At 38.6% G+C, this 24,443-nt stretch overlaps 1 protein-coding gene across 2 annotated transcripts in view; it reads left to right on the top strand.

Moving 5' to 3' along the window:
* DNAH11 (dynein axonemal heavy chain 11) overlaps window positions 1-24,443 on the top strand; it is a 294,793-nt gene that overhangs the window by 44,663 nt on the left and 225,687 nt on the right. For both annotated transcript variants that reach the window (XM_033088403.1, XM_033088404.1), the window contains exons 13-23: window positions 1,501-1,605; window positions 1,755-2,147; window positions 9,018-9,350; window positions 9,572-9,826; window positions 9,910-10,079; window positions 10,329-10,551; window positions 14,473-14,589; window positions 14,716-14,802; window positions 21,485-21,643; window positions 22,578-22,661; window positions 24,127-24,285. In XM_033088403.1, the coding sequence (XP_032944294.1) occupies window positions 1,501-1,605; window positions 1,755-2,147; window positions 9,018-9,350; window positions 9,572-9,826; window positions 9,910-10,079; window positions 10,329-10,551; window positions 14,473-14,589; window positions 14,716-14,802; window positions 21,485-21,643; window positions 22,578-22,661; window positions 24,127-24,285 (2,085 nt within the window). The remainder of the gene's footprint in view (window positions 1-1,500; window positions 1,606-1,754; window positions 2,148-9,017; window positions 9,351-9,571; window positions 9,827-9,909; window positions 10,080-10,328; window positions 10,552-14,472; window positions 14,590-14,715; window positions 14,803-21,484; window positions 21,644-22,577; window positions 22,662-24,126; window positions 24,286-24,443) is intronic.

Here is a 24,443-nt window from a genome sequence, read left to right as displayed (position 1 = left end):
ATTACTGACATGAATATGCTTTACAGGAAAGGGCAAGCATATAAGAACATCTATTTGTAAGTTGCCATTACAAAAAAAAGTAGTAGTTAAACATCTGGCTGAATTTCTAGATAGTAAAGATTGTATGTTCACTTTTAGTGATTACCTTATCTTTCATGACAGTCCGAATATATGCCGTAGGAAGTGGGAAAGTTAGCCTCACTGAGTTGGATAGTTATAATCGGTATCCAAATTCTGGTCTGTTTCTCTAAAATATTATAAAGAATACCATCATTTAATTTTGTTTATAAACCTCAGCACATGAACATAAATATATGACCTAGAGAATTGAGGAATCCCTCTACCTTGTGATTTCATTAAACCAGTATGTAGAAACTAAATTCCTGAGATGTTTCAGGGATCATTCCTGTGATTCTATCTGAAGGGATTATAAACACACAAAACCTAGATTATAAACACAAAATATATTGTACTAGATAACCTAGGGTGGGACACCCTACGGAAGTCAACTGGTTTACCTTCTTAAGCATGTTGTGTGGTCTTTTCCTCAGAACCTGTGATTTAGGGGTACAGTCAGTTCTGCCACATGACATATGTGTGCCTAAAAATCACTGTGTTATGAAAGATTGCACAATAAAGAGTATAGAACTTATGGGGGAATGGGAGGTAGGTGTAGAGCACTCAAAAACTTTGTCAGTGATACATTAAAAAAATAGGAACCTAGAAAACACAGTTGTGTAGTTTTACACATTTTAAATAGTTGAGTAATACATAAAGACTACAATAAATATGACGCTTTCCCTTGACAAAGACCTGAAATTTGCTTACGGAAGTGGGTGTTAGAAGGGTTGCAACTTGTGTATTATTGTGAAGTGGTGGAAGGAAGGTTATCTGAAACCAGGCAGAAAGTTGTACCAGTGGAAGTGGATGGGCGTGGCTCATGACACACGTGTGATCCATGGTACTCAGTGGATGTTTCAGGTGTATGCATGTGAGCATTGTGCATATTCCTAAGCTGTTTGGTTCAGTTGGGTACAGGTTTTAGCATTTACCAAGTATTTCTTGCTGATGAAATTTCAGACAAGCAAAGACAAATTTTGTGCTATGCTCAGATTGGTCCTTAGTTTATTGATCACGTTGTAACAAATTTGTGTTTTAGAAAGAAGTGTTATAACAGAACTAATGGTACAGGGAAAAGACCAAGGTCCATTCATGACCTTCCATTTTAGATCTTGGTGTGCGTATGTTGCTGTCTTTCGCTTAAATTCTTTCTCTGACAGTGGGCCATAGTCATTGATTTATACATTTATTATTTATATTTGTACATCATATGGAATGTACGATTGCTGCTTTTAAAAAGCATATGAAACAAAAGCCTCTTTGACAATTTGAAAATATAGTAAGCATTGGATAAAATTTTAAGTATCTTGATTTTAATTTGTGTTAAAATAGAATGATATTCTTAAAATATGTAATAATCCTTGATTTTTATTTTTATAGCTGGTGGCTGTATTGAGGGAAGTGAAATACCTCTTGATGTTGAAGAAGTCAGACATACCAGAGTCAGCCTTAGCCATCTTCAAAAAAAGAGACACTATTTTAAAGGTTTGTGTTTTGAGGTACTAGGGCATATTTTGAATAGAAATACTTTGAATTTTAATTAACGTAGACCTATGAGACTTGTATGCCTCTAAGCTAGAGAAAGTAGCTTTAACATATTTGGCACTTTTTGTTTTGGGGTTTTCTTTGCTCAGTACATTGGAAATCTTGAACTCCTTGTGCAAGGATACAATAAGCTGAAACAGGCTCTCCTGGAAGTAGAATACCCTTTGATTGAAGATGAGCTGAGGGCTATGGATGAGCAACTACAAGCAGCTGTGTCATCACTGACGTGGCAGGATGATTGCTGGGGATACATCGAGACGGTGAAAATGGCCACCTCTGAGTTGGAACGCAGAGTTGAGCGCACACAGAACAATGTCAGAGTGATCCAGCAGACCATGAGGGCCTGGGCCGAGTGCACACTCCTGCCCAGGAGAGAGCACAGAAGGGAGACCACCTTTTCTTTGGAGGACAAGGGTGATTTGTTCACCAAAAAATACAAGCTCATCCAAGAAGATGGCCGCAAGATACACAACTTGGTAGAGGTAACTGCTTTTAAGGTTTCAAAATTTATGGAAGATCGTTTCATGTAATTTAGAAAAGAGCAGAAATATTTGACATAAGAAGGTGTAGGACTCTTAAGTGGGCCTGAAAGAGCTTTATGTGTGGCTTTGTGAAACATTTAAAATGGAGGAATTCGTATTACTTGCCTATAATTTCTGTATCCCCCACTGTTCTCATTCCTTGATGGAGGAGATTGGAATGTGAGATGTTTGATGAAACAGAAAGATACAAGATGGGGATGCTTATTTTTGTCATAGTTACATCCTCTTTGGGATGCCATTATTTGTTGAGTGGCTGTATGTACCAGCCATCTCGTTTACAAGAGCTCATGTAACCATCTCAGCCGTTTCCTAAGGATGGTCATTATGAAACCTTGGCTTTCACTCTGAGGGGAAATAGCAGCTGAAGACTCTGCTCAAAGGCTTTCCCTGTTAAGTATACACCACAGGGGAGCAAAGGGAAGGTAGACAGAGAGGCCATTAGGAGATTATTCTAATGATGCAGGTGAGAAGTGATGATGGTTTGGGTCAGAGTGGTAGTGATAAAAGCAATCATATGTGGGACGTATTTTGAAGGTGAAGCCAACAGTATTGATTTTCTGAGACAAGTCAGAGGAGAGAGAAGTCAAGGGTGACTTCAGGTTTTTGGTCTGAGCAATTGGAAGAATGGCGTTTCCCTTTACTGATAATGGAAAGTACAGCGGTGGAGCAGATTTTGTAGGGAAAAAACAGGATTTGGTTTTGGGCATGTGAATTAGACATGCCTGCCGTAGGGGAAATTTTGAGTAGGTGGGCATTACAAATGGGAGTCTGGAGTTCAGGGCAGAAGTCCAGGTGAGTGACAGAATTGAGAGTCAGGAGTGTACGTGTGCGTATGATATGTAAAGCCAGGGACTAGGATTACACAGGTTATGGATTAACTGTTGATAGAGAAGAGGTCCATGGACTGGCCTTGCAGTCGTTCCTGAGGTTAGAGAGAAGAGGAGGATGTAGCACACTGCGTACTGAGAAACAGGCTGGTGCAGCAGGAGGAAAATCTAGGGAGGTGATGCCCTGAAACCCAAGTCCAGAAGGGGTTTCAAGGAGGAGGAAATGTTTAATTCTGTCCCACCCTGATTTAGGACATGTAAGTGAGGACGGAGATGATCAGATCTGGCAACAGGGAGGTCATTTCTGTCCATGCCAGGAACTGACGTGATAGAGTGGAGGATGGAAGGCTGGCAGGAGTGGGAGGGGAGAAGCAGGACAAGACAGCAAGTAAACTCCTGAGGAGTTCTGCTGTGGCGGGAACTGGAAACGGGGCAGTACCTGGGGCGTGTATGTCAGGCTTCGGGAGGGTTTTATTTTTAATATTGGTTGATGTTTCAGGATGTCTGTCTGTGGATGGGAATGATCTAGTAGAGAAGAAAATATAGTTGCAGGCAAGTCCTGGAGAGAACGGGAATCCATAAATACGTGTACACGTTTCCTTTACTACATGGGAGCGTGGTGAGCTCATCTGCAGTAACAGGAGGGAGGGAGGGAAGGCAGGACTAGGAGTGTGGGGCTGATAGTTGGGGGTGCTGGTGATGGACATGAGGAAGTTGATTTCTCATTGTTCCTACCTTCTTAAGGAGAAAAGGATGGGGATGCAATAGCATGTTATGTATTTCCTTCTGAGCACCCTTGTTACATGGAATCTTCCCTAGAGGCAGATGCAGTCCTCCAACCATGACCTGTCTCTTTGGGGCAGATAGATTAGACATACACTGCCGCCCTCACACAACACTACAGCATGGGGCAGGGGCAGGACCCTGGGGAGAGGCTGGAAAGCAGGGTGTTTAGTCTCAGGTCTTCCAGAAACTGGGCCTGGGTTTTCTCGTGTGTGAAGTGAAGATACTTGTCTCTAGGCTAACTCTTAACTCTCAGTGGGAGAACAAACAATGAATGGATTATGGTTTTCTTGCTGGGTATTGAATATAACCAGTTATGTATCTCACAAGTTCATCATCACTTACTTATTTAAGAAATACTTATGGTGAGCCTCCTATGGGCCCAAGTATCATTATAGATGTTTGAGATACTTCCGTGAGTAGAACAGACAAAGATCCTTGCTTTCATGGAGCGCACATTCAAGTGAGAGCAGCAGTAAACAATAGATACATCAGAGATGTTGGAACTGGTTATGGACTGCCTAAAAAAGGTAAAGTTAGAGCAGGGCACGTGAGTTCTGGAGTGCTGGGATTGGGGTGTGGGTTTTTTTTTTTTCCACTTTGAATTTTGTTTGTTAATTATTAAAATTTTCATGTGTTTACAATGTCAAAACCTAAATCAAGGTATAGTCAGAGAAGTCTAGCTTTCATCCCTGTCCCTTCTACCCCATAGGTAAATTTTTCAAGTTAGATTTTGGTTTATTCCTCGTTTTTACAAAACATAAGGAAGTATTTGCTTGTATTTCCCACTTTCCTTAACATAAAATGTGAAGTGCTGCACATACTGTTCTGCTACATGGTTCTTTCTTGTTTACTGATCTCCTGCGGGTCCCTCTGAAGCAGTGTACTTTGTTCTTCTCGTGCCCCGTTAAAGATGCATGGTACCCCATTGGGTGGCTGTACCATAATTTATTTAGCAGCTCATCTTTTGTTCTTACACAAAAATCATCTTGCAGTTATGTTAGTATATCTTTGGGATACATTTCCAGAAGAGGGATTGTTGGGTCGCAGGGTAATGTGTAATTATTTAATATGTAGTTTGCTGGCTATTGCCAACTTTAAGAGGTATGGTTTTAAATAGGATGATCAGGGTAGACCTCCATGAGAAAGTAAGATCTGAGCAGAGTTACAGCGTTAGCCAAGTGGGTTATAGAGTTACAAAAGTTACAGAATTAGCTTTGCAAGCCTTGGGGTGAAGATCGTTCCAGGCACAGGAAACAGCCTTCAGGGAGGAGCACATCCGGTGTGTCCAGTGAAAAGCAGGAAAGTGAATGGGGCAGAGGGACCGAGGTGGAGAGTAGGATGAGGTGAGGTCGGATGCTCAGGGGGTGTGGCGAGGGGCCGGGCAGATCAGGGAGGACTTGATAGGCCTTTGTATGTCCTCTGGCTTTTACTGGCAGGCACGTGAGGAGCCATTACAGGGCTTCAAAGAGAGGGGTAACCATGAGCTAACTTTCCTTTGAAAATGATGCTGGTTGTTGTATTGAAATCGGACTATAGAGAGACCAGGGAAGGTGGGGGGCCTGGGAGGTCACTGTGGCCGTAACCTAGGTTACGTACCTGGGCCAGAGTGGTCCAGCTGTGGAGATGATTAGAAATGGTTGGATTGTGCATATATTTTGAATTAAGTGGAGCAAACAATTTCCTAACAGAGTGGATGGCGGAGCATGAAAGAAAGAGGCACTGAGGATTATTCTAAGAGTTTTGTCCTGCTCAACTGGAAAGATGAAGTTGCAATCTATTCAGATGGGAAAGGCTGTAAGAGGGAGAGATTTAGGCAAGAAGATCAGATTTTAGTTTTAGATGTTTTGATTTGAGGTGTCTATCAGACAGCTAAAGGAATGGTCGCAGTAATTGGATTCACTAGTGTGCAGATTAGGAGAAGGCTCCAAGCCAGAAACGCAAATTGAAGAGAACTTGGTGGCAATGGTATCTAAGCCACGAAGCTGAATGAGATCACCCCACCCAGTCTAGGTAGGGGATAGAAGCAAATCAAGGACTGTTCTCTGGGGCACACCATTCTTAGGACACGGTGGGGGGAGAAAAAGAACCAGCCAAAGGGACAGAAAAGGAACAACTGACAGGAGGAGGTGGTGTCCTGCATGCCAAGTGAAGAGTGTTTGAAGGGTAACAAACCTGCTCACCAAAACGTAAGGTGTGGTACACTCAATATGTTGTACTGAGTAACATAGCTAATAATAATAATTACTACTACTACTACTAATAATAATAATAATGTCAAAGTTTCTGTTGACTTCCAACGTGGTCTGAAATGTGTAAGAAAATTTTCCTTTTCCCTGCTGAGAACAGTTTGATAGCACAAAGTCTTTTGTCCCTGCCTTCTTTGATCAATGCCTGTATTAGCATCCTAGCGCTGCTGTAGCAAAGTACCACAATGGGTGTCTTAAAACAACAGATAACAGAAATTTATTCTTTTACAGTCTAGAGTCTAGAAGTCTGAAATCAAGGTGTTAGAAGAGCTAGGGCTCCCTCTGAAGGCTCTGCCTAAAGGCCTGGAAGCCTTAAGAGAATCTCAGGTGTGTTCTGACATGTAAGGAAAGTGTGTATATGGACATTCATTTTTTCAGCAGTATCTTAATTAGTCATGCCATTGACTATTCCTTAGTTGTTTGCTGAAATGCTGTGAATTATTCTGTGACTTTTCGGACACCCCTACAATTATTTATGCATTAGAATCTCTCATGGAGGACAGATGACGGGTCACAATTAGTTTTTACTGTTACATTTTCTTGATAGTAAGAAGAAACGTATGCCCTAACCACTAATCTGGGGGTGTTAGACCAGTCGGATTTGTGAATCCTGATTAAAATGCATTGAAAATATTGCTGATATATGACTGAAAATTACAAAACCAGGTTTTGCAGAGAAGAAGGTTGACATTTTCTACTAACAAATGGACTCATTTTTGTTTCCTTACATCAAGTAACTAAGAAGCTGTGAAGTCGGTATGAGAACTGAGGAGAGCTTTCAACTCGAGGGAACTCAATTTCAAAATAGAAATGAAGTGATGATTTGTTTCTATAAATTGTATCTGTTACGTGATTTTCCTCCCTCCCTCTTACCAGCAAATGGTTTTGAGCCTGGTGCTCAGACTTCCAGTAAGGAATGTGGTTTGGAGGAAAGCTGTGGAAATAGGGCTGAGGGTGAGTCAGTTCTGCCTTTTCCTGTTGCATCCTTCATGGCTTGTGGGATCCCAGTGGATAGTCTACAGTCAGAGTTTAAAGTGAAGAGGGAAAGGGCAGAACCATGGGAGATGGGGCTGGAAGGGACCTGAGCGGTCATTTAGTGACCCAAAGCTCTTCTTTTCTCTTCTTTTTCCTCCCTTTGCCCTAAATTGTTGAAAATATAACTTTTTTTTTTTAAATGCCACTGCAGTGATACAAACTGGATCTCTTGGTATGAAAAAGTATAAACAATGAGTCAAGCACAGGTATATTACTGTGATGTGTTGGAAAGAGGCCTACCCTTGGGAACCAAGAGGAGTGGTTTCTAGTCCTCGGTTAGCAGCTAACTTCCTACAAGTGTGGCACTGATGTGTTTTAAGTGTTTTGTTTTCATATATATATACACACACACATATATATATATATATATATATATATATATATATATATATATATATATATATATATTTAACGTTTTATTAAGTGTGTTTTTCCAGGACCCATCAGCTCCAAGTCAAGTAGTTGTTTCGATCTAGTTGTGGAGGGCGCAGCTCACAGTGGCCCATGTGGGGATTGAACTGGCAACCTTGTTGTTAAGAGCACTGTGCTCTAACCAACTGAGCTAACCAGCCACCCCCTCTTCTCATATTTTTAAAATGAAGAGACTGAATAAGGTGGTTTTAAGGATTTCTGCCCCCCACCCCAAGATCTACACTTCTTCTTTCAAGTGTCTACAAAGGAGTCTGGGCTGCTGTGTCCAGCTGTCCAGGATGTGTACTACACCACTCGAGAGGCACAAGACATGTATACTGCACAAATGTAAATAGTTCCACCTGGATGGTGGCCAAGAGAGCATCCCAGAAAGGGGCAGTTCTAATTTGTTTGAGGTCAAGAAACCCCTAGGACTGGCTCATCTCTGCCCTACTTTGTCAGGAGCTAGACTCGCCTGTGTAGTTCTGATTTTTACACACCTTGGAATTCTGGATCATATATCCACAGTAGCAAATGATCAAAGAAGGCAGAGAACATAGTCTACCTTATAATCTGCTCCCATTCCAGTGTCTCCTTTTCTCTGTGCTACTGTTTCTGCCTTGGCCGTCTGCCCTCTGGCCTGTATAAACTATGCAACTTTTGCCACTCAGAAGGTGTCTCTGGAATCAACCTTGCTGCCCACCTGACCTTCTCAAATGTAGGTCCCTAACCCTGCCACACTGCGTGCCCAACCTCTAGCACTCCTTAACCACATCCCTGTCTGGTCCTCTTGTGCCCCATTGACCTGTCCCTAATTTCACCCACGCTCTGGGGAAATGCTAAAGAGATAGAAGAACTTCATATTGTTGAAACACAAAGAGAGCTTGACTTTACCAGACCAGCGTTTCCCAAGCTGAGTTACTATTCTACAAGCTGCTCATAGGTAGTTTGCAAGAAATATTCTTTGTTTGGAAATAGTTGGGTTGAACCAAGTTAAATAGACTTTAATGTGATAGGTGCACTGTGACTCTCCAAGCTGGCCTGCAGACCATCTTGGCTGACTTCGTGACCTTTGGATATCCCAGAGCAGGGTTCTCTGGAGAACCATTTTGGGAAACCTCTTCGTTTACAAGCAAGTCCCTGGAAGGCAAAGTTCAAGGACACATAGAGTTAGGGACAGAGCAAGAATTAGAGCCCATGTTGAATACATCTAGAATGCATTGGGAACTAGTATACTTCTGTTCTGTACTTGAAGATTGCAGTCTTCATGATGATTTTCCCTTTAAAGAATGACTTTTGAATGTATTTTGTGGACAAATGACATGTTACAAACTCTGGCTTAGATCTTTATCATCTAGCTTAGGGTTCTGCAGCCTAGCGATTGAATGTTCCTGTGTTGTGCGCAAAAATGCAGTCTCTTCTTTAACAAACCCTTTCAATGGAAAACTTTCACTTTTATCCTCACTAGTGTTTATACTCATCTGTTCATTCTTGTATGTTTCTAGGAAAATAGGAAGCTCTTCAAAGCCAATCCTTCTCTGGATACCTGGAAGATTTATGTCGAATTCATTGATGACATCGTGGTAGAAGGCTTTTTTCAAGCTATAATGCATGACTTAGACTTCTTTCTGATGAATACGGAGAAGCGATTAAAACCTACACCATTTTTTCAAGCACAAATGATCTTAATGCCCCCTGAGATTCTGTTTAAACCTTCTTTAGAAAGAGAAGCTGGAGATAGCATCTATGATCTGGTGGAAGAAATGCTATGCAATAGTTTTAGAATGTCTGCCCAGATGAAGCGAGTAGCAACGCATCTGGAAATAGCAAATTATCAGGTATTTTCTTTGTAAAGGGGTCGTAGCTTTTACATGAACAATTCAAAAATAATTTGGGGGTAATGGAGAGCACAAGGAAAGGGGAAATTGGAAAAAGCAACACAATTTTGGATTTTACCAACTACCGTCCCTTTGAAGACTGACCTTGGATAATGTTGTGTTGCATGTCATTGGGAGAGCAAGGATGGCTTTAAGAAGTGCTTGGTTTTCTCTTTATTTAGGATGATATGGATAACATGTTAGGCCTGGCAGAGGTCAGGCAAGAGATATTGAACAGAGTGGCCGGCGTGATCACTAAAGTCTTAGACTTCAGAAGTACCCTGGACACGTACGCTTACCTCTGGGTGGATGACCGAGCCGGGTTTATGAAGCATTTTCTCCTGTATGGCCAAACTGTGTCCTCTGACGAAACAGATGCTCATGCAACTGAAGAAGTCCCTGCACAGGCACCAACTCTTGACCAATTCAAGGAACAGGCAAGGGAAACGCTTCGCTTTTAATGTCATTCTTGGCTTTTGATTGAGTTGTTGTACTTATTTTTTTTTTTTTCTAATTGTAGATTGATGTTTATGAGGCTTTGTACGTTCAGATGAGCAAGTTTGATGACTTCAGAGTGTTTGATAGTTGGTTCAAAGTGGACATGAAGCCTTTCAAAGTGAGCTTGCTAAACATTATTAGGAAATGGAGCTGGATGTTCCAGGAGCATCTTTTGAGATTTGTCATTGACAGGTAGCCTTTTGTGCTTTGGTATTTGGAATTATAACTTAACACCTGACTGCTTTCTAAAATTGAGATATTAATTTTAAGAGCGTTAAAACTGTCTGTTTTATAATAGAGGTTGCAAGAAATGTTTGTTTAGGGAAATAATGAAAATAAGATTCAATTAGAAGTCTTATCCTCCTAAGTGTTTTAATGAGCCTAATTTGTGTTTGTGTGTGTGTGCACATTTGTGTGTGTGTATATATATTTATTTAATAGTCTGACTGAACTACAAGAATTTATAAAGGAGACGGATGCTGGACTTCAGAGAGAATTACGTGAAGGGGATCATGATGTTTTAGTTGATATCATGGGGCATCTTCTGGCTGTAAGAAGCCGGCAGAGAGCCACTGATGAACTCTTTGAACCACTAAAAGAAACCATCATGCTCTTGGAAACCTATGGCCAGAAAATGCCTGAGCAAGTCTATATTCAGCTAGAGGTAAGCACAGTGGTAAAATACCACAAGCTGAGCATCTCCAGTAGCCAAGTTCTTTACATGCACTCTCATGACATCCTCATAGCATCCTGTACTGTAGACATTAATGTTTTCATTTACAAGTTAGGAATCTGAAGCTTAAAGGGACTTGATACCTTTTTCAAGGTCACACAAGTAGTCATGCCAGCCAACATGTATCTAGGTGTGTTTCATGCCACAGCACTTGCTCTTAACCACCGGGCTCTACTGCCTTCTTATTAGAAGGTATTTAAGTAGTAGAGTGCCTCTAAGTTGCTTTTTTGAGGTCCACTTTGACCATCACTTTCACACATGAAGTATATCTGAGCTCGCTTTTTTTAAAAACTGCCTGCCAGTTGAGAGATGTCCTAGTGTTTGGAAACATATCATGGACGTGTTCATAAAGAATGAATAAAGCCCAGTTTGGATGGAGAAATCACTGTGTTTCCTAAACAGGATTTCTGTGTCATCCTCCTGTTTCCGTGCTCTGGAAAGACTTGGTGGCTGCTGCGTGCCATCTGATGCACAAAGTCTTTTTAGTTATAACTGGAACCGTGACTAAAGAGCTCACAGTTGAGCCCTTATTTCCAGGCCCACATTGAAGTTCTATAGATAGTTTATATATTTACATCACCCACCAGTTTCTGGGATGCGCTTACTTCTAACCTTGCAAATGTGATCAGTGGACACATTTAACTAAAAAAGCTTTTATTGCATTCTAGTCAGTGATTAGAACATGGAACGCAAGCTTAGATTTGTTTTTGAGAACTGTATGAGGCCGTCTCATCTGCTTGCCTCAGAGTGTGCAGTAAAATATCCTTCAAAATACCTCACATTTTTCTATACTGTCCCCTATTTTCCATTTCCCACTTTCTGTTCTTTTATTTTTATTGAGGTGAAATTCACAGTTCATATAACATAAAAGTAGCCATTTCAAAGTATATGGAATTTAGTACTTTCACAGTGTTGTGTAACCACCACCTACATCTATCTAGTTTCAAAACATTTTCATCACTCCAGAAAGAAATTCCGTATCCACTAGTTCTCACTCCCCGCCACCCTCCTCCTGCCACCAACCTTTGGTTTCCGCCAATCTTTTTCTGTCTCTATGGGCTTACTTTTTCTAGATACTTCATATAAATGGAATTATATAATATGTGACCTTTTGTGTGTGGCTTCTTTCATTTGGCACAGTGTTTCTGAGGTTCATTCACGTTGCAGTATGTATCACTACTTCATTCCTTTTCGTGGCTGAATAATGTTCCATTGGGTATATACTTACACCACAATTTGTTTAGCCTTTCATCTGTTGATGGACATTTGGGGTTTTTCCACCTTTTGGCTATTATGCAAAAGTCTTTGTTTGAGTACCTGTTTACAAGTCTTTTTGGAATCACGTAGGAGTGGAATTGCTAGGTCATAGGATAATTCTAAGTTTAACTTTTTGAGTAACGACCAAACTGGTTTTCACGTTAGCTGCCCCATTTTATATCCTGCATTTCGTTTTGTGAGGATTAAATGCAACAGTGTATTTACAAGTGCTCTCTTGACTTATAAAGACTATAAAGAATTAATATGATAATTCATAATGTGTACAGAACTATAAACTGTCCTTAGAACTGAAAATCCTGTCAGATGTGGAGTGCAAGATAAGATATGGGTACGTATGTAACAAGAGTGAGGGATGAAACAGTTGCAGTAGAACACGCTATACTGGTTGTTAGAAAGATTTGGATATTCTTTGAGTCCAATCTTGAGCCTTATCATATAGAGAAACTAGTCATAACGCAGCTAGTTGGTATGGGGGATTTTAGCCATTGCCTCCAGAAATTGTATTACAAAAATTTGACTCACTACTTAAGGTTCTGGCAGTACTGAAAATCTTAAGCTTTTCAATATTTGAAAATGGGCCACACTTTTAGCTACGTGTGTGCTTCTGTGTCAGTAATTCAGGGTGGTTAGGAGGAAATATAAGATTGATCGGCAATGCAAGTTGCATGTGGAGGATAACAATTGCCCCAATTTTATTTTAATTAAAGCAACGTGCAGTAGTTACTGTTTCTCCTTCATAATCACCAGCAGTCACCATAGTTTCTAAATACTTGCCTGTGCTTGGTTCTATCTGAAAGCCCTTAAATATGGCTGTCTTCACACTCTATGTACAATATACTACGATGCTAGATTCAACTCCCAGTTTACAGATTTTGTTGAGTCTGAGAATCCTGCTGAGAACCCTGCTGAGAATCTTTCATTGACTGACCCTGTGCTTCAAGTACTGTCCAGTTTCCATAAGAGCCCACACTCTTGCCCCATCCTGCAGGCTCTCAGGGGATCCCCCTGATCTCTGCTTGTTGAAACCCAGTCCTTCCTTTGAGTCTCAGATTCCGTGTTACCCCTTGAATGGATCATATCAATTATAGAGACTTTGGAGAGCATCCGATCTTTTTTCGGTTTTCAATGAAAATCTATTTTTATCAAGTGAAAGCTTATATGGAACCCCCAAATATAAAGCAGGTAACAGCAGGTGTAGTGTAGTCACAGAGAATTGAGGGGCCTGAGCCCACCTATGTGACCTTTCTGTGGCTTCCCTCCCACAGCCCCCAAAGGGACTTCATGCGATATTTAGGTTCCATGGGCTCAATGGGAAATGCAAAGGGAGACTCTGTACAGATAAAGATGTAGAGTTTTGATGAGGTAAAGGGTGAAAGAACAAGATGAAGGACAAATAGGTTTAGGCCCAAGTCCCTTGGTTCTTGGCCTGGTTCCGTGTTCCTATCATGATACCATGTTGCCTCCCAAGCATTTTAATTCCATGACATATAGACCTCCTGACGGAAGTTAACACATTCTGTCCTGTAGAATAGTTATTCTGTGTATCTTTCATTCACTCTGACAGGTTATAAAACAATTTAAGCCAAAGAATGTTTTATCTTTGTAACACTGCTGCACCGCACAGATACAATTTATATTTAGCACAGTTCATGCTTCAAAATTGGCAGTTACTGAATCAAATATTTATCGAGGGTTACAAAATAGTCTTCAGAACCTTTGATTTTTGCTCTTGAGCAACAGGAGGAGAGGCCCTTCACTGTGGGTGGTTTTGTATGACAAAACAATTTCAGTGTCCCAGGAGATGACCCAGAGAAACAATGTTTTGTTTGTCTGGACACAAGGAATGCTTTTCAACAGCAATTATGCACAATGGCTCTCCAAAGAAAATAACTTCCTGTTGTCTTATTTGCATTGTAGTCAGGGAGAGAACAGTTGAGTTGCTACCTGAACTATTTATTGCTGCTTTTGTGCTACATCAAGTAGGGAATAACCTTCCCTTCCCTTTGTCTCTTCTTAGTTCAAAACTCCTAGTCATTTAAAATTAACCTAACCTAAGTGCTCAAACTCTCCATCAAGACAGAGCACACACAGAGCTTCCGGGGCTAGAGGAAAGTGGAGGATGAGATTGAGTCACATTTTAATCTCTGGCCTGCTGCGTTCAAAGCATCTTTTTTCACCTGCTAAACATGGCTCCGTTTCTAGTTGTTAGAGGTCAGCGAATTCCTTTCCAGAGCACTTTAATTTTATTCCCTCAACAGCAAAACAGTTTGGAAATTTGTGTTTATTTTGAAAAGATTTTCATTTATTCTGAGATAAAATGTACACCAGAGGACAATTCTGGTTTATGCTTGGAAGATACGAATCCAAGAGTGCCTGCCAGTGGGTCAGTCTGGACATCAGCCTGGCTCTAAGCCTTTTAGTCACTTTAATGTTCTTTGACATCAACTCTTTCTCTTATTGAAGAATGAGAAGATGCCATGGGTTAGTGTAAAGAGATTGGGATTATTTAATGCTATAGAGTTGGTTTGTTTTAGTCATTGAAGTAATTTCCCATTTGTACCTGTGTTTTTGTAGGAATTACCTGAAAGATGGGAAACTACCAAAAAGATTGCAGCAACTGTCAGACATGAAGTTTCACCTCTCCAAAATGCAGAAGTCAATCTTCTAAGGAAAAAATGTATTTTGTTTGATGTAAGCTGGCAACCAAGAATTTTTTTTTTGTTTTGGTTTTTGTTTGTTTGTTTTTAAGAAAAGTTTTACAAGGATAATTGAAGCTATTTGAGATTCATTTTCTTTTTTTTTTCTCACCCTGATCAGGAGAAGCAGGCTGAGTTCAGAGAGAGATTCAGATTCTCTGCTCCTTTCAGTTTTAATGCAGAAAATCCATACACAGTGCTTGATAAGGTAATGCTGATCTCAGTTATCTTGTGTGTGTTACAATGGCTATATTAGAAAGTAAAATTTAGTCACTGAAATACTGCTTTATTCTGCCTTAGTTTTGCAATTAGTTATAGGAGTTGAGATTTAACTATGTAAAATGCAGTTATAAACAATTTTCCCCAAATAAATTATATTGCTTTAAATCATGTCTCCCCAAATCACTATCATTATCAGTCATCCTAGTGAAAGTAACAACTACTATTTTTTCAGCACTTCCTACATATATGTCAAGAGTTTTGCTAAGCATATTATTTACATCATTTTTTGCAGTTCTTGTAATATTGCTATGATGTAACTGATGTTATGATTAGTGGATATTTGGTCCTGTCTATAATTTGGGTATTTGGTCCTGACATTTGGTTCATGCCAAAGGGTCCTTGAAATTTGGTCCTATACAAAACGTGCCTAGTTAATATAAAACTCACTCTTTTGCAAGATTTGAACCTCAATCCACCTATGTGACTCCATGTGCCATTACCAGATAGGCTATAGACACGAGAAGGGTTATTACTGGCAATATGGACACAACACAATTATTAAGTCTATCAATAAAACATGACAGTATTTTTAATATATTAATCCTGTAAAGGAAAAGTATAAATAAACATTATGAGCTCTCTGAACCCAGCGACATTTTCTAAGTGTGGATGTTTTTGACAGGACCAAATATCAAGGACCTTTTGGACAGAACCAAATGTCCTGCAAGGTCTATTATTCTCCTATTTTCAGGTAAAAAACAATCATGTATAATTAAGAAACTTGCTAGAAATTACACAGTTGTTAAGTGACACAACTAGTATTAAAATTATAGCTGTCTAATTTTTTTTTTAAATATCAGTAATTTTGATCCTTGTACTGTTTGTCAGTGATACTTTGCCACTAAATTTTAATCATAGTTAAGGAAAGCCCGTAACTTATTCTTAACTCTGGATACAAATATTATTGAGTCGTTCAATCCTAGTTTATGACGAACTGCTTTATTATGGTTGATTCTAAGAATGAATGTATGGGCAAATAATTCAAAATGGCAATTCATGTGAGGCTTGAAAAATTTTTTACATTTTTATCAGAAAAATACCCTGTGTTTCTCTAGGAATTTTTTACCTAATAGCCAAAATGAGAGAATGACTTTGTGAAGTTTAGATTCAGGAGCTGGGAATCTTTCTGATTTCTTCATCTAGGCTGCCATTCTGGTTTTACTTCATGCTGGTGAGAGTCGTTACTTGTTAGACTGGTGAAAAGCTTGCAGCTAACACAGCTTTTACCTCTCTTGACAAATTTTGGGTTGAATTTAGTTTTAACTGCTTTACACACATTCAGAAAACACCATTCTGTAGCATAAGGTTTTCTCTTTCACTTGGCTGAAGAAAAGTAGTTAATGTATTCACTGAAAAGGATTAGGTTAGAATATGCTAATAAGTTGCTTTTTTTTTTTTTTAAGTGTATGTCTAAATTTCAGGTGGTCTGAACAGATTGTGAATGGGGAGACATTTTTACTTGACTAACCCATGTGCTGTATGTAAACATTTACTACAGTTATCGTTTATTGAATCCTACCATTTGCATGCTATCCTGTAACAGTATATACTTACATATTGAAAAGTCAGAGATATTTATCATTGTACCTACAGAATGTGTTAAGGGATATTTTGAATATAGTTGGGCTGGGTTACCTATATCTTGAAGTAATTTTCTTGTGTGTTTGCTCAGCATGCATATTTAACGATTATTTAACTGGATTCAACTAAAGGCATGTATATGCTTTGTTCTGGGCTGGTTTGATAGACCCTAATACACAAAGCACCTCACCCTGCAAGAGGGAAGCCACTGACCCTCCAGGTACCAGTGGAGTGGTATGGTGAATCTCTCCTGTTATAACTGATCCCTTGGTAAAGTTATATTAAATGTATAGTTTCTTCATAGCCAAAGATACAGTATGCACTTGAATGAACATAACTGGGTATGTATTTCTAGGAATAATTTAATTAGTACAAGTAATAGGGAAATGATTAAAAATAAAAGGGCTGTGGGCTTTGGGGAGTATGACAGACAAGACATTTTGAAAATCCCTCTTTTGTAGAACAGATGTTGAAACATGTTCACAAATGTGCAATTTTAAATCTGTTGCTGAGTTCCCAGGAAGACAAGAGAAATCTCTAAAGGGCAGGGGAAAAAAAATAAGAGTGCTGAAACCAGGATGGAAAGCTCTTAAGAGGTTATATACCCTGAGTGAAAGGGTGGCTTGGGAAAAATCTGGAGCCTGCGAAGGGAGCCTCTGAGATTACCTGTCAGTCCTTGCTAAGGTTTAGAATAGGGCACATGTGTGCACATGAACGACACACACACACTCACACACACACACACACGCACACAGAAAAGAAAAAAATGGGGAAAGGATCCTCTGGAAATTTGTAAACATAGACCTGTTCTCATATGGGTTATGGTTCACTTTTTTACTACCCCTATGATTAAGGAATTTCCAGGCTAGGAAATGAAAATGGTTACAAGTAGCTCTTCTAAGCACCTAGTAGAAGCAAACCCAAATCTTCTCTGGAAAAAAAAAGTACTCTTATTCTAGTCTCCTCAGGGGTCCAACAAATTACGTTCAGTCAAATTTGAGTTTATAATAAAACAGTGAATAAACACACTATCCTGCATAAGAGCCAGCAGAAACAGCAAACCACAGACATAGACTCATATAAAACATCAGATATTAGAAGACATTTATTAAGGTAACAAAAGATAATATTGAAAAAAAGCAAGTTCTCAGTTTTGAGACTGTCAGCAATGATCAGCTAAATTTAGAAATGGGGCAGGAACTTGTGAAAATGAAAAACATAATTATTAAAAAAACTCAGCAGATGGGTTAGAGAGCTAGTTAAAGCTGAAAAGAGAATTGGTGAAATGCAAATGACATTGGAAGAAATCACTTAGAAGGCAGCACATAAGTATAGGGAGATGGAAAATAAAAGCGATTAAGAGACCCAGAGTAAGGAGTTAGAATAATGTCTACCTCTTCTACTCAGACTTCCTGGAAGAGAAAATAAACAGAATATTAGACAGACAATAGTCAGAGATATAATAGCTGAGATTTTTCTAGGACTGGTCTAGGCATGAATGAATAGATTCAGGAAATTCACTGAATCCCAACCAGGATAAATGCAAAGTCAACATCTAGACACATCTTGGTGAACTACAGTATGCCAAAGGCAAAGAAAAGATCTCTAAAGCAACGGATAGAAAAGACAGACCACTTGTTAGAAAAGACAATTTGGCTGCAAGCTATTTCTCATCAGCAACACTGGAAGCCAGAGGTAGTGGATAATAGTTTCCAAATTGTATAAAATTATATTTGAATAACAAGAGTGAAATAAGGATATTTCATATAAACAAAAGCAATGTATTAATCACCACCCACAAATCATCACTGAAAAAACTTCTAGTGTGTGTCTTTCAAGATGAGAACTAGCAAAGCCAAATCTGATTCTGAGAGAAGACTAATTATATTGACAAATATTTGATGGAATGAACAAGGGAAAAAAGAAAAGAGAAAAATTCACAGTCTTAGGAATAAATAGCGAATGGTAGGACAGAAAGAGTAAATATTCAAAAGATCAGAGAATGGGGGGCCGGCCTGGTGGCTCAGGTGGTTAGAGCTCCATGCTCCTAACTCCGAAGGCTGACGGTTCGATTCCCACATGGGACAGTGGGCTCTCAACCACAATGTTGCCAGTTCAATCCCTCGAGTTCCGCAAGGGATGGTGGGTTCCACATCCCTTGCAACTAAGATTGAACACGACACCTTGAGCTGAGCTGCTGCTGAGCTCCCTGATGGCTCAGTTGGTTGGAGCGCGTCCTCTCAACCACAAGGTTGCCGGTTCAACTCCCGGAAGGGATGGTGGGCTGTGCCCCCTGCAACTAGCAACACCAACTGGACCTGGAGCTGAGCTGCGCCCTCCCCAACTAAGATTGAAAGGACAACAACTTGACTTGGGGGAAAAAAAAAATCAGAGAATGCAATTAACAGGGAATTTGAAAACTTTAAACAAAATGGATACATTTCTAGAGTAATGTAATTTACCAAAACTGTCTCAAGAAATAGTAAATCTGAATAGTCCTTTAACTATTAAAAATTAACCAGTAGGAAAAAGAAAAAGAAAAAATTTACCAGTAGTTTAAAAAAAAAATCTTTCAACAGAATAAATAAAAGGTCCTAATGGCCTTACAGGTGAATTCCAAGAAGCTTTCAAAAAACATGTTCTTCGTATGATTCCAGAGACCAGAAGAAAAATAAACACTCAAAAATTACTCTGTGCAGCATGTTAATTTTCATAAAGGGACAGTATGAGAAAGGAAAAATTACACACCAGCCTTTTTTATGTACTTAGATGCAAGCATACACAACAAACGTAAGAAAATTATACCAACTTATAAACAAGTTGGGTTCATTCCAGGAAAACAGGTTTGATTCAACATTAGGGGATTCATATAATTCATCATATTAACAGATGAAAAAGAAAATATCATATAATCATCTCAGGAAATTCCAAAGACTCTTTAGCAATCATTCAGTATTCATTCATGCTAGAAACTCTTGGAAGATTTTTTAAGTCATTAAAGCACAACACAAACTCTGCGTAAAATGTTTATACCAGGGGAAGTGAACAGTCCTAGTTGTAATGGTGAAATAGAGGAAAAGCCTAAATGGCCATCAGAAGTAGAATAAATTAATAGTAGTATATTCATAAAGGGTAGTACTATACGATAGTGGAAATGCGTGAACTTCACATTTGTCCTCATGAATATATAGCTGTAGCTCAAAAATAAGTATTAATCAAAATGTCTTACTATATAGTATAAAACTATTAATATAAATTTCAAAAACATACATGTTAACAGTTTAGCATTTAGCAGTACATACATATGAAAAGCAGTAGTGAAAATATAAAAATCGGGAATATTAAATAAAAATTTGGTGATTAAATTTGTAGTGGGAAGAAGGGGGATAAAATTGAGAAGGCCATTTAAAGTTATTAGTAACATATTTCTTGAGCTGGATGGTATGTATGCTCACACCCACAGTCTTGAGTGCACGTGAAATTTTTCATAATAAAACATTTGTAAAATTAAGAGAATGACAGTTATTGTTTATAAAGGTATAGCTTGTAAACAGGAAACCTATAACTTATATAATGGAAGGATATTGCCGTGTGAATATTCTTTTTTACGTAGTAGAAAATTAAGAGAATTGAAAGTTAAAACACAAAAGGAGTAAATATGGATATTTAAAGTTAAAAATAAAGTCAAAAGAACCCAAGTAATATAATTGTTGGATATTGAGAGGAGGATGGGAGAAAATATAAAGTGGAAAAACAAGGTGAAGTCCTTTTTTTCGCAAAGTTGGTAACCTAGTGTAATGTCTAAACTTGATAAATCAAGGAGCAGTTTGTGCTCAGACGACACAGTCAGTGGAAGAGCAACCAAAAGAACTGGAGAGTGAACCTGGTTTTCCAGCTTTTCCTGTGTTACAAACTCTTCTGCACTTGAACTTTTACCACGTGAATACACCACCATGTTAATAAAAACTGAAGTTTAAGAGTTGGTTTATTAAGAAAGATTAAAAGGAGTCATCGTATATTTGCTGTGAAACATCAACTGTTCTACATAGATGGGATGGTTGGTGTGCCTTGGTGAAGATAATGACGCAGTGCAATTTCTCATACTGTGCTGTGTGGTTTTAGCTCCAGTGTTTCATTTCACAAATTCTCTTCAGTTCAGTTTGTGCTATTGATAATCTCTAGGATATTTTTTTAAATCTAAAACGTCTTTTTTTTTAAAGAAGTGATTTATTCTTTTTTTTTCCATTCATAAAATTTGCAGTAAAATGAATTGCTTGATATCCATTACTTCATGTATATTAAGCACAGCAGTAAAACAAACAAACAAAAAAAACATGTATTTAGCTTTCATTCGGTTTTTTGGCTTTTGTAATTTTTTTTTTTTTTTTGGATACTTGCCTAACACGCATGTGCTATAAAGATAGTTAACAGGGAAACAGCTTAAGATGATGGCTAGCTTTGTTTAATGTCTTATGAAATTTTCATGAACAATCTAAGCATAATTGTTAAGAACTACGTGTATTAAGTTCATGTAAGTGGAATAGAAGTGATTTCTTCATTAAGTGGAAGCTTCTAGAGCCTCATCTTTTGGTGCCCAGCAAAGTACCCAGCTGTACAGTGAAAAGCAAGAGGAAAAATTGTAAAATTAAGAGAATGACAGTTATTGTTTATAAAGGTATAGCTTGTAAAAAGGAAACCTATAACTTATATAATGAAAGGATATTGCAGTGTGAATAGCAACCTGATGCCACAACAAATTTTGCTGAAATATGGATAGGGAGAGTATTGACCTAATTAATGTATTTATTAATAGTCTACTCTCACTTTTTAAGTCGCTGTGAGTTGGTTCATCTAAAGCCTTCTACATTTTGCCAGTAATTATACTGCAGATTATTTTTTTTTTTCTTTTTAAATCAAAGTTGTAAATGTTGACATAACCCGAGTTGTAAATCTATGTGGTTTCGCTGTGTCTGGCAGTTTGTTGGATGTTAAGGGTGTTTACGTGCATGTGTGTGTTTTCTGCTCAGGCAAATCAAGAGCTTGAGGCATTAGAGGAAGAAATGTTGCACATGCAGGAATCGACTTATCTTTTTGAAGTGTCTCTTCCAGAGTACAAACAAATGAAGCAATGTCGCAAAGAAATAAAATTGCTCAAGGGACTCTGGGATGTCATTATTTATGTTAGAGTAAGTCACTGCTTTTCTTAAAGAAAACTTTTTCCTTTTAGTGTTCTTTTGTATAAATAAACACTTTTTAGCATTTGTATTGTTCTGTTTGGGTTTCATTTCTTGAAATATGTGGACATTAGATTTTTCCCTCCAGAATGAGAGTTCGTATATCTCTGTTAGTATAAGATTCTTCTCTGAAGAATCATTTGTTTTTGTTTTCAGTTCTGAATGAACTTGTGTATAATGAGTTAACTGCTTCAAATCCTTTTGGGAGGCTATGTAGGCCATAAATAAAACTTAATACATAAATATATATTACACATGTAATATATACACCTGTTCGTGCAGATTCCTGTGTACTCCCATGCTTGTACTTATGTGTTTGTGCATCTATCTATAGACAGACCTGACTAAACATAAAGTTAATTTGTATATGGTTAATTAAGTTACAAACCTAAGTGTAACTATAAGTTCTAGGGAGCTAGGCATTTTGCAACAGGCATTATAGATAATTTTTTTTTGAAGTTAGTTGTGAACCATATAGAAATATATGAGGAAAACAGAACATAGTCAAAAAATTGAGTGTTTTGTTTATAATGGATGAAGATTCTTATGAAATCTTATGTTATACATAGAATAATAAAAATCTGGTATATTTAATTGTCATATACTTATCCAATTCATTCAAAGTACTCAGGATTAAATAATAATGATGGTGTGTGTATGGCATTGGTCATTGCTGCTAGACACTAATATATCATCATGTTTTAGCCTTAAGCTTCACATGTTCTGACAACGTTTTTGTTTTGGTGATAGGAAAGTTTTGACAAGTGCAGTTAATATTTAAGTAATTGACTTTCCACTGGATAATAGAACCACTGTGTATCATCAGTTTATATATTTTGCTTTCACCAAATGTTGTTGACACTTTTATCTGCGTGTGCGTTTTCAGAGAAGCATTGATAATTGGACTAAAACCCAGTGGAGACAGATTAATGTAGAACAGATGGATGTAGAACTCAGAAGGTTTGCCAAGGCAAGTTCCATAACTGTCTATTACAACAATTTATCTTTCTCAGCACCACCTCCTTCCATCTTCTCTAACCTGGTGCTATCTGGTGTGTTGGGCTGCATGTCCTGGTTTACTTCACACAGGATGATATGAGAGTATTTTTTTTCTTTCTCACTCTCAGCCAGTTGCGCTTTTAATCAAACCTGCTTTTCTGTGAATGAGTGGATAAAAGCATATTAGGGCTAGTGAATTTATGAGTAGTCATGAGCTCCCTAAAGCTGTCTGGGATGGAGGGTGTTAAGATTAAAAGTACCAGGACTGAGAGGTAAGGCTTCTGAAAGCTTTTGAATTCTTTCCTTAGCAACTGTAAGCATTGTGTACCTTAAAAGATATGTTTTGGTTCTAGAATTTGGGGAAACTAATTGGAGTATGCGCCTTGCGGATTTATATGGAACACCATGATCTTTGTTCATATTACTGATTATTCCAGTATCCCAGGAACTCAATATATACAAACTGAGCTTATCTGAATTTTGGGCTTTGGTATCTAGTCCCCAGAGCCATACCTCTGAAGAGAGTAGAACCTCTTTAGATAAAGCCAAAATGCATAGCAGGGAAAGGCAGTTTACAAGCGGTAGGGCCTTTTGCTTTCTTCTCACCTACTGACTCTTCCCAGTTTGTTCTCCCATATTATCCTTGTCCCACAGACCCTAACTAAAATGTCCCATCATGCTTTTCAATGTCATGGGTCCCTATATCATTATTGTGCTCACTCCCTACTTATCTCCTCTACCATTTGATCATCTCACTTCTGAGTGACAGTTTAACTCCCACTCTCAGCTGAAGCTCTTTTATTATTTTTTTTTATACAAGTGGCATTGTCCTTCTCTTTGGGCTGAGATTATTGTTTTATTATGGGTTTTCTCACTCATAATTACTCACGTTGTGTGGGCCGAGAAGACAGCTTAGTCAAGGACCCTATTTGACATACCTTGAAGTCATGAACTCTTTAAGTCCCGAGGAACAAATCCGCAAAGGTAACCAGCACTTCAAGGCTACCATTTAAACAAGTCAGGTCTTCAGAGGAAGATCTTAGTAATCCAGGTAACAATCTCAGTTTTCTGCTTATTTATGTTTCTAGAGGAAACACTCTTCATTGAACATGTCCTATAAACTCTGTTACTTCCCTACATTCAGTGTCCCGTGGATTTCTTCATGGGACATTCAATTAGAACCTGTGAATAAGAAACCAGTGTGTCCAAGTGGCTTGTACATAGTAGACTCATATATGAGGGAGTGGATTCTTTTTAGTTCTTAACCTTGGGGTTTCAGTGTTTTTACTCTCTTTCTTAATTCAGGGAAGTGTATATTTATTCTTTCAAAGGAGGCAAATTATGAAATGTGTCATTATATATGGGGACCTGTTTTTTATTTTTTTGTTTATTTGTTTGTTGTGTGTGTGTGTGTGTGTGTGTATTTTTCACTCTAGGAAATCTGGTCACTAGACAAGGAAGTGCGTGCCTGGGATGCTTATGCAGGCCTGGAAGGCACTGTAAAGGACATGACGACCTCCCTGAGAGCTGTCACGGAGTTACAGAGCCCTGCCCTCAGAGACAGACATTGGCACCAGCTGATGAAGACCACTGGGGTCAGTTTGCTGAGTCTCATTAATTGAATATTCTTGTGACTGTGAAGTGTTACTCTTTGGTTTACATTATTCATCTGGGAGGAAGTAGGATTTGTGAAAAGTTCTCTGGTCACATGAAGAGGTGAAGCTCCTGAGACAGGACCAATAGACTAGACGTG

Source organism: Rhinolophus ferrumequinum, chromosome 20 (genome assembly GCF_004115265.2).
Source record: "Rhinolophus ferrumequinum isolate MPI-CBG mRhiFer1 chromosome 20, mRhiFer1_v1.p, whole genome shotgun sequence".
In the NCBI taxonomy this organism is placed as follows: Eukaryota; Metazoa; Chordata; class Mammalia; order Chiroptera; family Rhinolophidae; genus Rhinolophus; species Rhinolophus ferrumequinum.
The sequence above is the reverse complement of the archived record's forward strand: the minus strand, read 5'-3'. Positions and strand labels throughout refer to the sequence as shown.